General features: G+C 50.4%; 1 protein-coding gene across 1 annotated transcript; it reads left to right on the top strand.

Moving 5' to 3' along the window:
- The first annotated feature begins 4,554 nt into the window (after nt 1-4,554).
- Nucleotides 4,555-11,410, top strand: Neurl3 (neuralized E3 ubiquitin protein ligase 3). The gene is made up of 4 exons (XM_005359918.3): nt 4,555-4,765; nt 8,817-9,305; nt 9,782-9,835; nt 10,856-11,410. Exons 1-4 carry the CDS (start codon nt 4,738-4,740, stop codon nt 11,047-11,049), a joined length of 765 nt encoding a protein of 254 aa, XP_005359975.1. The 5' UTR covers nt 4,555-4,737; the 3' UTR covers nt 11,050-11,410.
- The last annotated feature ends 5,275 nt before the right edge of the window (nt 11,411-16,685 follow it).

Below are 16,685 nucleotides of genomic sequence, written 5' to 3'. Positions count from 1 at the left end.
TTGGGGGAATGGGATGGTTGGGATAAAGGAAGGGTGGACACGGGACCTGCCACAGTTCTTTAGGATGGCTTGTTCTGTCCTGGGAGCACTCCTTCCCAGGCACCGGCTTTGCTGGAATGGGGGCATGTAGGGCACCATGGGAGAACTCCAGTGGGCACTCAGGTGGCCTATCAGTTGCTATTTGTAAAACTCTTACTATGTGTCAACCCAGTCAATTGAATACCCACAAAGAGCCAGTGAGGAACCACTAAAGAAGGCACAGCCACACAGCAGAAGTCTTTTTTTAGGACAGGGTCTGATGTAGCCCAAGCTAACCTCAAACTTACTATGTGTCCAAGGAAGACTTTGAACTCAGGTTTTTTTTTAATCAGTCTGTGTGAACGCACACAATGTATGTGTATGGGTGTGTGGGTCAGAGGACAATTTGTGGACTTGGTCCTCTCCTTCTACCTTGGTGTGGGTTCTGGAGATTGAGCTCAGGTTGGCAGGGTCATGCGGCAAGCAAGCACCTTTACCCACCGAGCCATCTTCCAGGAACTGTTTATGCTCCTTGTGCCTCCGTTTCCCCTTCTGTGAAATGGGAGTGGTTCCAGATAGACCCTTTCTGAGGACTTCCCCCCAAGAACTGTCAACTTAGCCCAGTATTGGACTTAGAACAGCAATGCTTGGGAGAATATTCTCTGTCCTTCCGTTCACAGGGATTATGGCTAGGCCCCTAGCTACACGAGACAGCCAGAAAAGAAGAAGAACATGCATTTTTTTTTTTTTTTGGTTTTTTCGAGACAGGGTTTCTCTGTGGCTTTGGAGCCTGTCCTGGAACTAGCTCTGTAGACCAGGCTGGTCTCAAACGGAACTCACAGAGATCCGCCTGCCTCTGCCTCCCGAGTGCTGGGATTAAAGGCGTGCGCCACCACCGCCCGGCGAACATGCATTTCTTTCGAGTACATATTCGCCGTACGAAACAATGACTTCATCCGCCATTTTCACACACACTTGTAACATGCTTTAATCATATTTAACTCCCATTGCCTTCTCCTGTTCTCTAGTTCCCTCTAGCTGTGCACGGTGGCTCACACCTATGATCCCAGATCTTTGGAGCCCGAGGCAGGAAGATTGCTGTGAATTTCAAACCCGCCTGGGATAAAGGACTGAAATCTGTCTCAGATCAACACAAGTCCACCCGCAAAGAATCCCTTGTGCTTTCAAGTCTCCCTTCCTTCCTTTGCCACTGCCAGGGATTGAACCCAGGACCTCATGCATGCTGGGCAAGCCCTGTATCACCGAGCTACATCTCCTACCAGTATGTGCCTTACTTTTTAAAATTTTGCATTCTGTATAGGAGGGAACACTGGTGACATTTGTCCTTCTGAGCCTGGCCTATTACACACCACATAATCTCTAGTTCTGACCTGCACATGACATAACTCCATTCTTTATGACTGGGTAACACTGTACTGCACTGCAAGCATTGCCCTCATTGGTTGCCGGATGGGCACCTTGGCTGATTGCACAACTCAGTTGGAACGAAGAGTTAGTGGGCACCTCCGTGGTAAAGTACAAGAATTTAGTATGGATGTAAAGTTTTATGATACCTGGAGCCTCCCAGAAATAGAAATCCAGGTGGAGGAGGGGCATACAAGGACCTGCCCCAAGCTGAGGGGTTCTTGGTAATTACAGCCTGCCGAGGGAGGGGGGTCATCTTCACTCAGAGCGTGACTGCTGGAAAGCTGCCTGCGATCCAGCCAGTAACCCCACACCCAGATATATGTCTGCAGGCAAGCTTAGTTAAACTCAGCGGGTCATAAAAAAAGGTGCAGAAGTTGGAGAGGGACTTGTTGGGAAGAAGAAAGGGTTCAGCCGGGTGGTGGTGGTGTGCGTCTTTAATCCCAGAGACAGGTAGATCTCTGTGAGTTCGAGGCCAGCCTGATGTGCAGAGTGAGTTCCAGAGCAGGCTCCAAAACTACCTCGAGAAAAACAATAACAACACAAAAATAAATTAAAAAAAGAAGAAGAAAGGTCCAGATGGGGTAGGAAGGGACAGAGAGGAACAGGGCGATGATAATGAAAATATATCATACGTGGGCTTACTGATCTTCCAGAGGACCCGAACCATGAGGGCTCACAACCGCCTGTAAGTCCTGCTCCAGGCCGATCCAAAGCTTCTGGCCTCTAAGGACACGCATGTTCAGGTGCGTGTATACAGTTCAGGTGTATGTATACAGAAACATACAATATACATAATAAAAATGAAACTTAAGATTGAAAAATTCACTTTATATGTGTATGAAATTGTCAAAGAATAAATAACAATAGAAAAAAAGATGAGGACACAGGTCTGGGAATGCAGCTAAACTGGTAGGGTGGCTTGCCCAGTCGGCATGAAGCCCTGGTGTATGCATGCATGTGTGTGCATGTATGTGTGTTATTTTTTAAATTACATGAATTGGTTTTTTGTGGGAGTGGACATGCGCATGCCATGACACACATGTGACGGTCAGGGGACAACTTGCGGCAGTCAGTTCATTCTATACACCACGCGGGCCCCTGGGATTGAATTTGGGGGCCAGGCTAGGCTCACCAGCCTCTCAGCCCCAGTTTAGACCCCCCAGCATTGGAAAGCAGAGGCAGGAGGATTGTGAGTCTTAGGTTATTTTCAGCTACGTGGTGAGTTCAGGCAAGGCTCGGTCATACGGGAACTTGTTTCAAAAAAGACCCAGAGAAGGGGGAAGTCTGCATGTGTGTACGCTGGTTTGAAGTTGAGCCCAAGCGTGGCTATAAAACACTAGTAGAGTGAAGGATACTGGGGCAAAGTGAGTGTGAACAAAATGGTGATGAGCTGGGCGGGGCCTAGCAAGAGCGGTGTGTTCAGGTTCTCCTTCCCCCCCGCCCTGAGGTCAGTGGTAAGCATAGTGTGAGGGGTTCAGGGGTGGCTTCGTGGGAGAAAGGTGGGGTAAAGAGAGGGACCTTCCTGTTTCTGCTACTTCCCAAATGTAGGGAGCCCGTTTAGAACAGATATCCTGCACCCCATCAGTGGAGTATGTGGGTGTCTGGGCTTGCCTGTCTTTTCCACCTGCGGGCTGCTGGCCTGAGCAGCCTACAGGTCCTGCCCGTGGGGCCACACCACCTGCCTACAGGTGTACGACTAACCCAGTGGTTTTCTATAAGGTCTAAAGTTCCAGAGCAGGTCCCTTGATAAGGTGCCGCACACACCTGTGGTAGGGGAATGCAGTTTATCAAGAAGGAGTTTTTGGTTCCAGCCCTGGGCGGCCACTCAATACCGCTGGACAGGTGAAGTCCAGCGAGGGAGGAGCAACCAGCACTGCCCAGGGACTGGTCTGCCTGTCAGGAGCCCGAGCCTCTCAGACTGGGTCAGTCAGAGCTTTGGGTCAACTACAGCTCTTAGGATCCACAGGCCTCCGACCCAAGGCATTTGGTCTTGCTCTTGCGCAGCTGCCTCTGGCCTTGGCAGAAGTAATACAGCCCTTGCCGAGACAAAGGGCACTCAGTAAGGGCGGGGCAGGAAGGAGAAAAGTCCAGGGGCTACAGCGATGTCCGAGGTAACCAGGGCTAGACTGACGTCCCCCACCTTCCTCTCGCCACTTCTTCTTACTTAGGCACAGCTGACCGGAAGAGGTCCCGAGACCACTAGTTCCCTGTTTTATAACGTGGGAACCCCAGAGCTAAAGACGTGGGAGGGATCTGTCTAAGGTAACACAGCGGGCACAACTTGGGTCTCCAACTCTCCATCTCCCTCCTCAGAAGAGGACACTGCCATTTCGGGTACCCCAGGGACCTGCTGAGGACTATTCATCTACCCAGTTTTCTTTCCTTTCTCTCTTTCTTGTTTTTTGTTTTTCGAGACAGCTCTTCTCTCTGTAGCCCTGGCCGTTCTGAAACTCGCTCTCTACATCAGACTGGCCTCAAACTCCCAGAGCTGTGCCTGCTTCTGAAACTCGCTCTCTACATCAGACTGGCCTCAAACTCCCAGAGCTGTGCCTGCTTCTGCCTCCCCAGTGCTGGGATTAAAAGTGCCACCACCTTTAATTTAAAGGATTAAATAGTGCCCCTACCTCCTGGCACTATTCATTTCTGTAAGGGTCCAAAGAAGCCACTGATTGTGGCCTTGATCTGGAGTCTCAAGAAGGACTTAGGCAGCTGCTGCTGCTGTTGGGGGGCAGCAGGGGTGCAGGGTATTTATAAGCTTCCAAACCGTCCTTGCCACCGGGCCGGCTCAAAGGCACAGGTCTCGGGATTTAGCTCATTCAATTTAACCTGCTGTGCACCTTCTATATGTGGGGTTGCCATGGTGAGCCATGCCGGCTGCATACTCCTTGAAACTTCCGATGTCCAGATCTCACCCCAGGCCAGGGACACCCAGAGTTCTTGCAGGGGGCTGGGGGTGAGCCCAGATGTTTATTAACAGGCTGTGGGCAGTTCTCATTCACAGGCAAGGGCTGATTAGAAGGCAGAGAGGAAGAACTCTATGCTGCAGCCACACAACAGTCCCTCTTCCTTTTCTCAGGCCAGCCTCTTGCAGTAGGTCTACTGTGAGCTGGGAGACATCATGGGGAAAGTCCCGGATATCGTCAAGCGTGACAGCATCTAATTAATCATCAACCCTGTAACGTGATCTCCAGCCTATAAAAGGGGAACCTTCAGAGTCTTGTAAACCTGACCACTGGCCTTCACAGACATCTCCAGACACAAGGACTTGTCTCTCAGGAGGAGCCCAAGCAAATGGGTGCCCGCCTCAGCCCTGAGGCCAGTAAGTAGACTTCCTGTATGCCTTGAGCTGGCTTCTGGAGGCCGGACCACAGGGAGTACAGGTGGGAGGTCTGGAAAGGGGAGAACTGAGACCTTGAGGTCATTGCCAGCTAGAGGAGGTTTCTGCCAAGGTCTGGCGTGCACGAGGCAGTGACTTTCCGGGCTTCCCAGGAACCAAGGAGAGGTTGGGTGACTCAGATCCAAGATGGTTGCAGAGATAAACACCCCTCCTTCCCCACCCACTATCTGTAACCAGTGTTCATCTAAGACTTGGCTACAAAGAGAGAAACAGGACTGGGGTGGGCAGACAAGTAGAATTTGGAGGGCTGAGGGTAGAAGATGAGGGATTTCAGCTTTGCCAAATTAGAGATGGCCCAGGGGCAAGTCATTGTGATGCTGGGTCCTTGGTTTTTATCCTCTGAAGGTTGGGGATAATGCCACCCACCCTGATGGCCTTTAAGGCTCCAAATATCTAAGTCTAAATAGTAACGAGATAGGAAGTTTCTCTGAGACACTTACTTGTACCTGTGGTCACAGTGTCCCTTAGTGGAAGGACGTGGGTGAGTGGGCAGGAGATAGCATTCCAGCTCTTAGCACAGATTCTGGGACCAGGCACCCTGGAGATGCACAAGCAGAACCTTGCTTAGGGCCCCATGGTGAGCACCCAAGGCTCACTCACAGTGGATGGCTACACCCTGAGCCACCTCTGTGTGGCAGCTGTGTTTGGATTCAAGGCAGGGCACCAATGCTGAAAGGGATGTCATGTAACAGGTGCAGGTGTGTGTGTGTGTGTGTGTGTGTGTGTGTGTGTGTGTGAACGCGCAGCCAAGTCCACAGTCTCCTTGGTGCTGGGAAGATTAGAAGGGACCTTTCCCGAGACCCTCTCCCCTCTCCCGCAAGCTCTGAGTGCTTCTATACAGGATGCAGAGAGTAGAACAGGAGGCTGCAAAGGGCTGAGTGGGTGCCTGGCACCCCAAAAGCCTTGGTGGCTGGAGGGATGGTGATGAAGATGCTGACAGTGGGAGGCCATCATGGGCTGACCCTAAGGACATGACTTGTGTGTCTCAAACTTCCTAGCGGTCTAGGTTCAGGCCAGCCATGCCCCTTCCCTACAGCACCGGGGAACCCAAAGGCAGGGTCATCGAAGAGGGTCCTCCACTTAACTCTGTTCCGGGGAGCCTCAGGATCTGACCTGAAAATGGGGCTCAGCACAAAAACAGCAACCCAACCCTCAGTGGACAGTGCTCTGAACATTGTGCCAGCCCTGCCAGCTGGAACAGACCCAACTAGAGAGTCGTATTTAGCTTGTGCCCACCTCTGCCTCTCCCCAATCCAGCAGTGGGATCTGTCAGTTTGCTTAGTCAATGGGTGGGAGGGTCCCTGCAAGGCTCTGCTGTCGGAACAGGGCAGAATGGAGACGGTGTCCACCCCTTTAGGGCCACTGTGACCCGGCTCTAAAGTCAGGAAGCAAATCTCGTTGTAAAGGAAAGGTGGGGCCCCTATCGGGGACAAAGTCCTGAGGCCTTTGATAGACTCGCTGGGTGAGGGTGGCTTTCATCCCTACTCAGCCTGGGCCATGCTCAGTGATTAACCCACACAAGCCATCTGGGTGTAGAAGAGACCAAGCCTCAAGAGGCCCCTTGTCGCTTGCCTGCCGTGACTCCTCCTGAGAGCCAAACTCGGGGAGTAGCCCAGAGGTTACTGAAGGAAGGGATACAAGGCCTGAGCGTGCAGTTGAGAGAAGGTGGTTCAAGAGGCTCTGGTCACCTAGCGACCTGTAGAGGCAGCAGTGTGATCCCTCAGTTTCTCCTGTAACATAGGACATGAGAACGTAACTCTCACAGGCCACTGAGGAGTCTCCTGCATTGCAGTGCAGCTTTGCCCACTCAAACTGGCATCCAGGCCAAGGTTTCCTTTCCTGGGGTGCCAAGGGACCCTTGCATCTCCCAGAGGGCATTCCTAGGGCAGTCCCCTTCCTCACGAACGGACACTCTGCCAGCCAGATTCTCCTGCTTCTCCTCTAGGAAACAGATGGGGCAGTGAACTGACTCTCTCTCTCTCTCTCTCTCTCTCTCTCTCTCTCTCTGTGTGTGTGTGTGTGTGTGTGTGTGTGTGTGTGTGTGTCTGTCTCTCTCTCTCCCAGAACAGACCTTCCAGTCTTCTATCCTCCTGAGGATGGGGGATGGCTAGGTGAACACCCTGCCCACAGCCAGGGAGGACTGGCCACCATTTAGAGATGAGCAGTTCAAAGTTCTCAGACCCAAAGAGGATGCGAGTCCTTTCCACCGAGGCTGCAGTGGATGAGGCTGAAGGTCCCACTTAGCTCTATTTCTGCTCTTGTGATGGACCAGGGTTGTTGTTTGGGGCTCTCGGGAGAGTACATCTGGCTTCTTCAGCAGCAGGGTGGCAGGGGACTGTTTCCAGCATCCACTTGGTAAGGTCCCTTACCAAGCCTATCCCTGGTCTTCTCTTGAGTCCCTCACATGAATGGTGGCTGTGACCCACCTGAGTGATGGGGTGGGCTCTGGCGGCAGCACCAGGAGCCCTCAGTCCTATGTCTGGCTCTGCAAGCAGACCTGTGGTCTGTAAGCGGAACAGGAGACAATCGGGTGGTGGGGGATGGGGACTCTCCTGGACCTGGCTCAAGTTCAGACTGAGTTCATCTTTCTTTTTCAGCCAACAGTCAGCTGACTTCCTCTCTTCACCCCCACTTAAAGAGGCAAGGCAGGTCTCTGGGATCAGATCAGCTCCTGCTCTCTTGAAGCCAGGGCTGGGAAGAGGGGCTGCCCCCCAGGGACCTTTCCCTCCTGACTGCCAAGTACCTTTGTATAAGAAGTTCCTTGGTTCTGAAGCCCATGTCCAGCCTTGGCTGATCCTAGGCATCTCCGCAGACCCTTCTCAACTTGTTCCCCTGTCCTGTGGGAAACCCCTCTTCCCCCAGGACCAGGAAGTCACCTTGTGGGGTGAAGGAGACATTGATACAGCTCGCCTGTGGGGAAAGGAAGTTAGAGAAACAGAGAGGAAGGCACGGCCATGGTGGGCCACCTGCCAGGGCATGCACAAGTCAGCAAGCCAGCTCCGCTCCTCCAGGCTAGGTGTATGAGAATCCGTGAGTGTTACATCTCATCTAGAGGCTGGTGAAAGGGCTCAGCGAGTAAAGGTGCTTGCCGACAAGCTGAACATCTGTAGTTCAATCCCCCCCGACCCTACAGGGTGGAAGGAGAGAACTGATTTCTGCAAGTTGTTCTCTGACCTCCACCCATGCATACATCCTGGCACCCAATAAAGAAGTAAGTGTGAAAAAATAAATTAAAAAAAAAAACCCCAAAAACAATAAGCCTCAACTGGGCAGTGGTGGTGCATGCCTTTAATCCCAGCCCTTGGGAGGCAGAGGCAGGTGGATCGCCGAGAGTTTGAGGCCAGCCTAGTCTACAAGAGCAAGTGCTGGGACAGCCAGGACTGTTATCCAGAGAAACCCTGTCTTAAAAAACCAAAATCCAGCCAACTAAACAACCAAACAACAAGACCCAATAAACCTCATCTAAGTTCATATGCCTAACTGTCTGGTTTCATTTTGTTTAATAACAGTTCCCTGACTATATAGCCCAGGCTGGCCTGGCCTGGAACCCCTTATATAGCCCAGGCAGGCCTGGAACTTGCCTACACCTCCCCAGTGCTGGAATTACGGCACCACCACACCAAGAAGCTGCTTTTTCTGTTCAATCTCAGTAACAACCACAGTTCAGGACTGAGTTTAGACAAGGTTTAGATAGAGGTTCTTTTAATTTTCATGCCAGGCAGAAGAAACGGCTGAAGCTGGGGACAGACCCAGGCAGGTAGAGTGGGCTGCCCTTTGGGCTTTTAGTAGATCCTTGAGGTTTGCCGGGTGAGGCTTGAGGTCGTTTGGGGTGTGGAGGTGGTGCCAGGGAACTTGGGGCCGTTGAAGTGGTCCTCAGTAGGAGGCCTGGTTAGCCTAGGGTGCTGGTCGTTATTTGGGGAGCCAGGAGATTAGAATGGGCCCTCACTGACAGGCTATCTGCTCTGCCCCACAGATGCTGAGGTGCCCAGCGAGGCCCTTAGTTTCCATGGGGATGCCACCGGCGCGCAGGTGCATCTGGATGACCTGCGGAGCACAGCTCACAGGCGCTCTACGTTCCACGATGGCATCGTGTTCAGCCAACGGCCAGTGTGGCCCGGTGAGCGTGTTGCGCTGCGCGTGCTGCGACAAGAGAAAGGCTGGTGCGGTGGCCTCCGCGTGGGCTTCACGCGCCTCGACCCTGCACACGTGGCGGCGTCCTGCTTGCCGCCTTTCGTGTGCCCGGACTTGGAGGAACAGAGCCCCACGTGGGCAGCACTGCTTCCAGAGGGCTTCGTTCGTGCGGGGAATGTCGTCTGTTTCTGGGTGAACCGGAGAGGCTGGCTCTACGCCAAGGTCAACGCTGGCCGCCCCCTCGTGCTGCGCAAAGACGTACTGGTCCAGGGCGCCCCACTCTGGGCGGTGATGGATGTATACGGGACCACGAAAGCCATTGAACTGCTGGGTGAGACAATCCTTGTGGTTTCGGAGTGTGTGGCTTGGCGACAGAATTCCGGGTGGCTTCATGAACCTGTCTAGAGGCCCTGAAGGAATTGTTCATTCCTTCATGCTCAGTATGCCATCAGCCCATGGCCTAGTGTAAGGATGGGCATGGGAGACTCTAACTGGGCACAAGCCTTGTCCTAAACGATAAGATATGACCAGTGCCCTAAATAACGTTAGAAGGCTGGTTGCGTTTCACAAAGGAGAGAGCATTTGGATGCGGCTTTGCGCTTAAGTAGAAGTTCACCCCTACACAAGTGAAAAAGAAAGGAAAAAAACAAAGAAAGATGGGAGAGTTCTCAGTTGGGTTCCTAACAGGACAGGGAGATTAGCAGTGAGGAAGGGAGTGGCTGCTGAAGGGAAGGGTTCATGCACGCATGCGTGCCTGTGGATTTCTGAAGCTGCTGTGCTGACCCTGAACCTCCCTTTCTGCCTTAGATCCCAAAGCCAATGCCTGGATCATCAGCGGGGAGGCTATGCCAGAGCCTGAAGGTGAGCACTCATCCCCGGATCCCAGCACCGAGTGGAGTGGCTGGGAAATCTGGTTGTTCAAAGCCATCTTTCTAGTTACCACAGAGAGGCTTCCCACAGTTTACTGATGGCTAGAGATCCAGAAACAAGGGGGTATTTCTGCCTTTTAGCTCATTCCCAAATTAGGAGAGTATATTCCTTTGTCTGAAACATCCTCGGGTGGCCGAATCTGGACTCAGGTTCACTCAATACTGTTTCAAATGCTGGGATTGCAGCCTAGTTTAATCCTATTTTTCTTCTTTCTTTCTTTCTTTCTTTCTTTCTTTCTTTCTTTCTTTCTTTCTTTCTTTCTCTTGTATTTTGTTTGTTTGTTTCGAGACAAAGTTTCTTTGTGTAGCCCTAACTGTCCTGGAACCAGCTCTGTAGACCAGGCTGGCCTGGAACTCACAGAGATCTGCCTGTTTCTGCCTCCCAAGTGCTGGGATTAAAGGTGTGCGCCACCCCCACCCCCCCACCCCCGGCTATCACTACTGTTTTTATTCAATGCTGGAAATCAAACCCAGGGTTTTGTGCACAAGCACTCTACCAACTGAACCACATCCCCAGCCATTTGTGTGTGTGCGTGCGTGTGTGCATGTGTGCATACATGATTGTTCATGTGTGTGTGTGTACATGTTTGTGCATGTGTGTGTATGTACACATTGGTCTGTTATGCGTGTGTGTGTGGAGTCCAGAGGTAGATCTCAGGTGTTTTCCTCCAGTGTTCTCCACCTTGGTTTTTGACTCAGGTTCTCTCACTGATTGGCTAGACTGGCTGGACAGCAAGTCCCTGGGCTTCTTTGGTCTCTGCTTACCCAACATGTACCTGACATTTCACGTGGCTTCTGGGGATTCAACCCAGACCAAGCAGGCACTTTACCAACTGAGCCATTGCTCTGGCTAACCACTGTGCTTTCCTGCCCTGTGGACTACCTACTGTGGATCAGTAGGTAGGTGGACTACCCTGTATGTGTGCCTGACCCACACTGTCTCCTTTTCCAGTTGCATCAGGAGAGGAGTGTGTCATCTGCTTCCACAACACCGCCAACACCCGCCTCATGCCCTGTGGCCACTCACACTTCTGCAGCTCCTGTGCCTGGCACATCTTCAGAGACACGGCCAGGTGCCCCATGTGCCGCTGGCAGATCGAGGAGGTGGCTGTGGAATCTTCACTCAAGACTGGGGAAGGCTCCTGAAGAGAGAGTTTCCTAGAGTGGGCAGGAGATGGGACTTGGCTCTGAGACAGGCCCCTGTGAAAGGAAAAAAACTCTGTCTGGACACGGGTCAGCAAACACGGTCATAGGCCACCACGCCTGATCTTGGGTCAGCAAGCCTTGTTACCCACGAGGGAGACTCAGTGACTCTTTCCCCAGACAGAAGTTTGGGAGAGGTTGATATGGCAAAGAGAAATCTCTCCGGCCACTTTGGGAAGCCTGAGCCCTGATGTTACAGCTGAGGACATGAAGGGATGGAACGGTCTGTGTCTGGCAGAAGTACCAGAAGTGGGACGCGTATCATGGTGATTTCCCTGCTGGTTTGTGATACAGCAAAATAAAGTTTCTTTTTGTATTGTTTCCTTCGCCATACTCAGTGGGAGGAGGTGGCACCAATCTGTCTAGGGCATTTGGGGGCATGCTGTCCTGCCCTTCCTGACCACACTGATCTTACAGTAAGGGTTGCAAGGAACTCTGGGCACCAGGTCCATGGGTTCTATTCACTGAACACGGCAGCTTTCGAGTCTTGCCAGCTTGGGTTCTGGGGACTTCCAGAAGCTCTGCCATTGACAGAAAGCAGGTATTAATGGCCAGGAAGCCCAACCTGGGATTGTCTTTCTGGAGGAACCCCTATCCACAACACATTGTCAAATGTTAAATGTAATCAGTTTATACCGTTTAAACTGAGACTGGGGATGGGGGGGCAAAAACTTGAAAAGAGTCTTTGGAAAATGCTGCGGGAGGACCTTCCGCTCCTTCAGCCAATAGCTGCTGAAATACCAGCCCACTGGGGCGTGGTCTATTTATCTTTAAAAAAGAGCGGCAAGCCTCGGCCTGTGCTCTTGGTTCCGGCGCTTGGTTCTCGCTCCTGCTCCGGCGACTAGGCTCCTTTCCTGATGGTTGGTGTTTCGTGAGTTTTACCCCGCAAAATAAATATCCCTTTAAATCTTAACTGGTGTGGGATTGTTTCACACATTAGGAAAACAAGATTTTGTTGAGAATTTTGGAAATCTCTGATGTGTTCCTAAGGATCTATAAGACTTGTACATGTTCAGGAATGGCCTGGAAGCACCCCCAGTTTCTCAATTCTGGCTGATCTTGAGGCCTTGTGTACAAAGGAGATGAAGGCTAAGGTATACTTGTAAACTGCCTACGGACTGAAGGTGCCTCACCCCCACAGTGTGTCTAGCAAGGTGTAGACACTTACTAGAACAAAGCATTGTTTAAAAACCTCTGCACAGTCATTAGCGGGCCAGTAACCTATCTGTACTGAGAATTCAGTCAGTGGCTGTAACAGGGAGACAGCTCTACAGAGTTTACCCAAGAAAATTCCTAAATTAACAAACACACACCATCAAGGACAATAAGATAGCAAGAACAGTGAGCCTTTGAGTGGAGGTGCTTTATTCTTCAGAACTGCCAAATTATATTACCCAAAGAGATAGCTTTTCTTCTATCTTCTTCTATGTATCAAGCTATGTGAGACTTGAAATAAATGAAAGTATGGCTTATGTTTATGACATCACTGGTTGCTCGAAACGGTTACTAGACAAACACTTTAATTCCGCTGTTTCACTACATCCGGGTAACCAAAGGGAAACCGTGTCTAGGAGTTAAAGGAGGGCTATGGGTGTAGCTCAGATGTGGAGTGCTTGCTTCATGTATCACAGCTCTGAATTTCCAGCAACACACACACACATACACACCCCCCTCAGCGTAGAGCCTGCACCCTCAGTGGGATGGAATTGCAGTTTATACCATGGACCCTTTTCCCTGCCTCCCTACAGAGAGCCAGCTCCTGACTCAATTCTTTCCCCTCATTCAGCAAGTCACCCGGCGATGTAGCTGCTCCCTTCTGTTCCCAGCTATAAACTGCTGGGGATGAGCTTAACAAATTTATATGTTTCACAGAAAACTATGTAGGAAACACCTCAGGAACCAAGAACTTTGATAAAAGATAGAAAATAAATGGACCAAACTGAAGACCGATGCAAGGCTTTTCATCTCTTCACCGCAGTCAGTGTTAGAAAGAATCCGGGTGTCTGGAAAGAGAACACAGAAGGAATGTGAAAATATCGCAGCAAGGTGATTGTTTTTCCAAAATGGGTGCAGCAGTGTCCAAGCCAGGCTAGTAACACATGGGGCCAACATGGACCCCCTCTTTGATCTGTGATGTGGGTGGTGACGGTGTTTTATTCCATTTGTGGGAGCTCAACTTCACAATCCAACCAGATTGACAAATTGGCATGAAGGAGATTCGTGGAAATAGGAGTTCTTGCCACAGGGCACTGAAGATGGACCCAAGAAATGACCCCAGCCAAGTCTACTTACTGAAGCAGTGACGTTGCTGACTGTGGATGAGGGGGTTCCTGCAAAGAGGAGGAGCTTGAAGAACTCTTTACCCCCAGTTTTAAAAGCTGGTGGCCAGAGGAGGTCAGAGATCCGAACCTCTGGCCAAACAGTGAGTCGTGGAGGATCTGCCTAGGGGCAGGAGCCCGGCAACCTCCTGATGATTGCAGTTCAGGGACAGGAAGCCTCTGCATCCCCAAAGCTGAGCATGGCTTCCTTTGCCCAGTAACCACTGTGATGATTGGTTTTAGTCATCAGCTTGCAGAAACTGGAATTGTTACCTGGGAAGGGAGTCTCAGCGAGGGAGTGTCTACATTGGGTTGGCCTGTGAGGAATTTTTTTGATTGGGTTAACTGAGTTGGGAACCCACCTTGAATATGGGGGGGGGGGCACCATTTCATGCCCCTGGACTGAAAAGGAGAGGGAGCCTCCAGCAAGCTATCCAGTGATCTGCCTCCCGATTAGGAGCACCGTTTGACCAGCTGTGCCACTGTGACCTCCCGGAAATGATGGCCTGTGACCCAGAACTGTGGGCTAATTTAAGCCCTTTCTCCTCTAAGTTGCTTTGGTTAGGGTATTTTATCAGAGAGTTAGAATATTTCCGAGGTCACAAAGAAACAGACCACCACTGTAATTAAAATTAGTGTTCTGTTTGCATCCTTACTTCTACACAAGAGCTGTTACCCACAAAAGCAGTAGTGGCCCAAGCACAGGGATGGCGGAGTCCTCCTGGTTTTATCCCTGATGTTTTAAAAGAAGCTGGACTGTCCCTATGGGTGGTGGACCAACCACAGAATCCAAACCTGAGTTGCTAATCAGAGTATCGAGGTAAGATGAGGAAGAAAAAAAATTAAAGCACAAATTGTTTTCGTTTTTTGGTTTTGTGTGTGTGTGTGTGTGTGTGTGTGTGTGTGTGTGTGTGTAAGGAGGAAGTAGGGTCAGGAAATGGCGGCTTAGAGCCAGATTGGAACTGAAAAACAACTTTTGTGGTCTGGAAAGAGAGGAAGTGGGGCATACTTTGAAAGAAAAGATGTTTGTTGCATCTGAAAGGGAACTGGAAAAGAAACAGCCAAACACTGCACACATCATAGCTACATGTTGGCACCTCCCATCTTTCAAGGAGGCTACTGAGGCTAACGAGGGATCTACCTCAGGTGCAAGAGTAAGCTCACAGTCAAGAGAAGGCCAGCATTTGAGGAACATGAATGGCGTGGGAGAAAAGGCACCGAGGTATACAGAATGCATTCATACCTGAAGGAACAGAAGGGCCGACAGACCTGGGTGTTCCCACGGCTGTCGGTAGAAAAAGTCAGACGTCTTGGGAATTAGAAACTTGATTATTGGAAACCAAAAGTTAGTCAGCTGAAGCGAGGAGCCGAAAGACCACAGCAGAAATCGCCTAGATTCCCTGCAGAGTGACGAAGGGGAGGAATATAGACAACGGGTCGAGGAAAATAGTGCAGAAGTTCAAAAGCTTATCTCTGGGAACTGAAAAAGAAGGAAATGGAGACGCAGGCGGAGATACTCAAAGGAAGATCAGAGAAGCAGGACTTCCTGAAAGGCTAAGACAGCAGGTCATTGGTTTGGAAGATTCCAGGCCCAGGTGGACGCAGGAAGCACTTACAAGTTGGGGCTCATGGCTATAATCCTAGGTCTTGAGAGGCAGAGGCAGGAGGATTCCTATAAGTTCAAAGAGAGTCTGGGGTACATAACAGAGCCTGGCTATAATTACAACTCCAAGTAGAAGACTGAAAGAGCATCTTCTAGAACACTTGCTAGTGTTCCCGAGAGGAAAGATCTAAAAAGACCGACACCAAGTCATTCCCAGAGGTCATCCAGCTTGATCCTGTTAAGTCCCTTGTCCTGCTCTACAGGGCTAACGCTGACGTGGCTTATTTATGCTTTAGTCTTAAATCTGAGCAGGCAGCCAAGAATTTACAGACATCTCAGGAAACCTCCAAACAAGAAGTGAAAAAGTATAATTTGAAGCTTGGCGTGGTAGCTCATACCAGCAATACTAGCAAGGCCAAGGTGGGAGGATTGTGAGTTTGAAGTAAGTCTGGGCTATGTAGTGAGATCTTGTCTCAAAAACAAAAGAAGTAAAGCTAAATTAGATCACAGTAGAAGAGAGAGAAAGCAGACAGGAAGACACTGCCACCCAAATCAGAGCTGATGTATTTATTTCCTCTGTGACATGTGGGAGTGTGAAGCCATTCTGCACCGTGTTGAAAACATCGCAAGTCAAATGCATTGAGTCTATCTGGTCTACTAAACATCCTAGCTTGCAACACAGTCTGCGAGTGGGGGCAGATGCCTATGAGAGTCGATCCTGTCTCCCCACCCCAGAGAGGCATTGATCCATTCTCAACCCCCATGGCCTGACATCTCCCACGAGGCCCCACCTTCCAGTGGCAATCCCTTCCGCATGAGTGTCGGAGGAGACAAACCACATTTACACCATAGAAACCTATAAATGATCAACGGGGATGTGAAAAAGAGTAGAACTTCACAGGAAGCTACAAACCAAAACCACAGTGAAACGTCAGCTCGTACCTGCAGGGATGGCTGTTATCAAAGAAATCAAGAGGGAAGTGTTTTTGAGGGTGTGATGAAATGAGAACTCTTATTCATTGTCACGGGGGTACGGATACCATGGAGGTTCCTCAAAAATAAAACAAGCAGCAAGCAGTTCTGCTGGGCCTGCAGCCAAAGCCAATAAACCAGATTTGGAAGCATTTTTCCCACTGCCTTGGGGGCCGCAACATTATTCACAGTGGCCAAAATACAGGGACAACATTAATGGCTTGTTGACACGCAGTGGATAAATAAAAAGCCATGGGGGATTTTACTATTTTTTAAATTTTTTTTATTTATTTGCTATTATTCAGCTTTAAGAAAGTGGGAATCACTGGGTCAAATAATCCCCAAAAGAGTCAGCTGTGAAAGGCGGATGCACAGCAGGTGACTACAGTGAGTGAGACGAACTGGGCAAACAGGATTTGCCAAGGGAATAGATCCTCCATCTTCCCGTCCCAGTCAAAAATGGCAACTATGAGAAATGGTAGAAAGGCTAATTAGCTTGATTGTGGTGATCATTTTACAATCTACACACATGCCAAACCTTTGCATTGTGCACCTTAAGAATATACAATTTTTGCCAGGCAGTGGTGGTGCATGCCTTTAATCCCAGCACTCAGGAGGCAGAGGCAGGCGGATCTCTGTGAGTTCGAGACCAGCCTGGTCTACAAGAGCTAGTTCCAGGACAGGCT

The sequence above is a fragment of the Microtus ochrogaster genome, linkage group LG2 (genome assembly GCF_000317375.1).
Source record: "Microtus ochrogaster isolate Prairie Vole_2 linkage group LG2, MicOch1.0, whole genome shotgun sequence".
Taxonomy (NCBI): domain Eukaryota; kingdom Metazoa; phylum Chordata; class Mammalia; order Rodentia; family Cricetidae; genus Microtus; species Microtus ochrogaster.
The sequence above is the reverse complement of the archived record's forward strand: the minus strand, read 5'-3'. Positions and strand labels throughout refer to the sequence as shown.

What these genes read in the sequence shown, in the direction of transcription:
- Neurl3 (XM_005359918.3), top strand. Translation starts at nt 4,738, where the DNA reads ATGGGTGCCCGCCTCAGCCCTGAGGCCA. An exon ending in CCGCCTCAGCCCTGAGGCCA is followed by an intron (nt 4,766 to 8,816) that starts GTAAGTAGACTT and finishes TCTGCCCCACAG; the next exon opens with ATGCTGAGGTGCCCAGCGAG. An exon ending in GGCTATGCCAGAGCCTGAAG is followed by an intron (nt 9,836 to 10,855) that starts GTGAGCACTCAT and finishes CTCCTTTTCCAG; the next exon opens with TTGCATCAGGAGAGGAGTGT.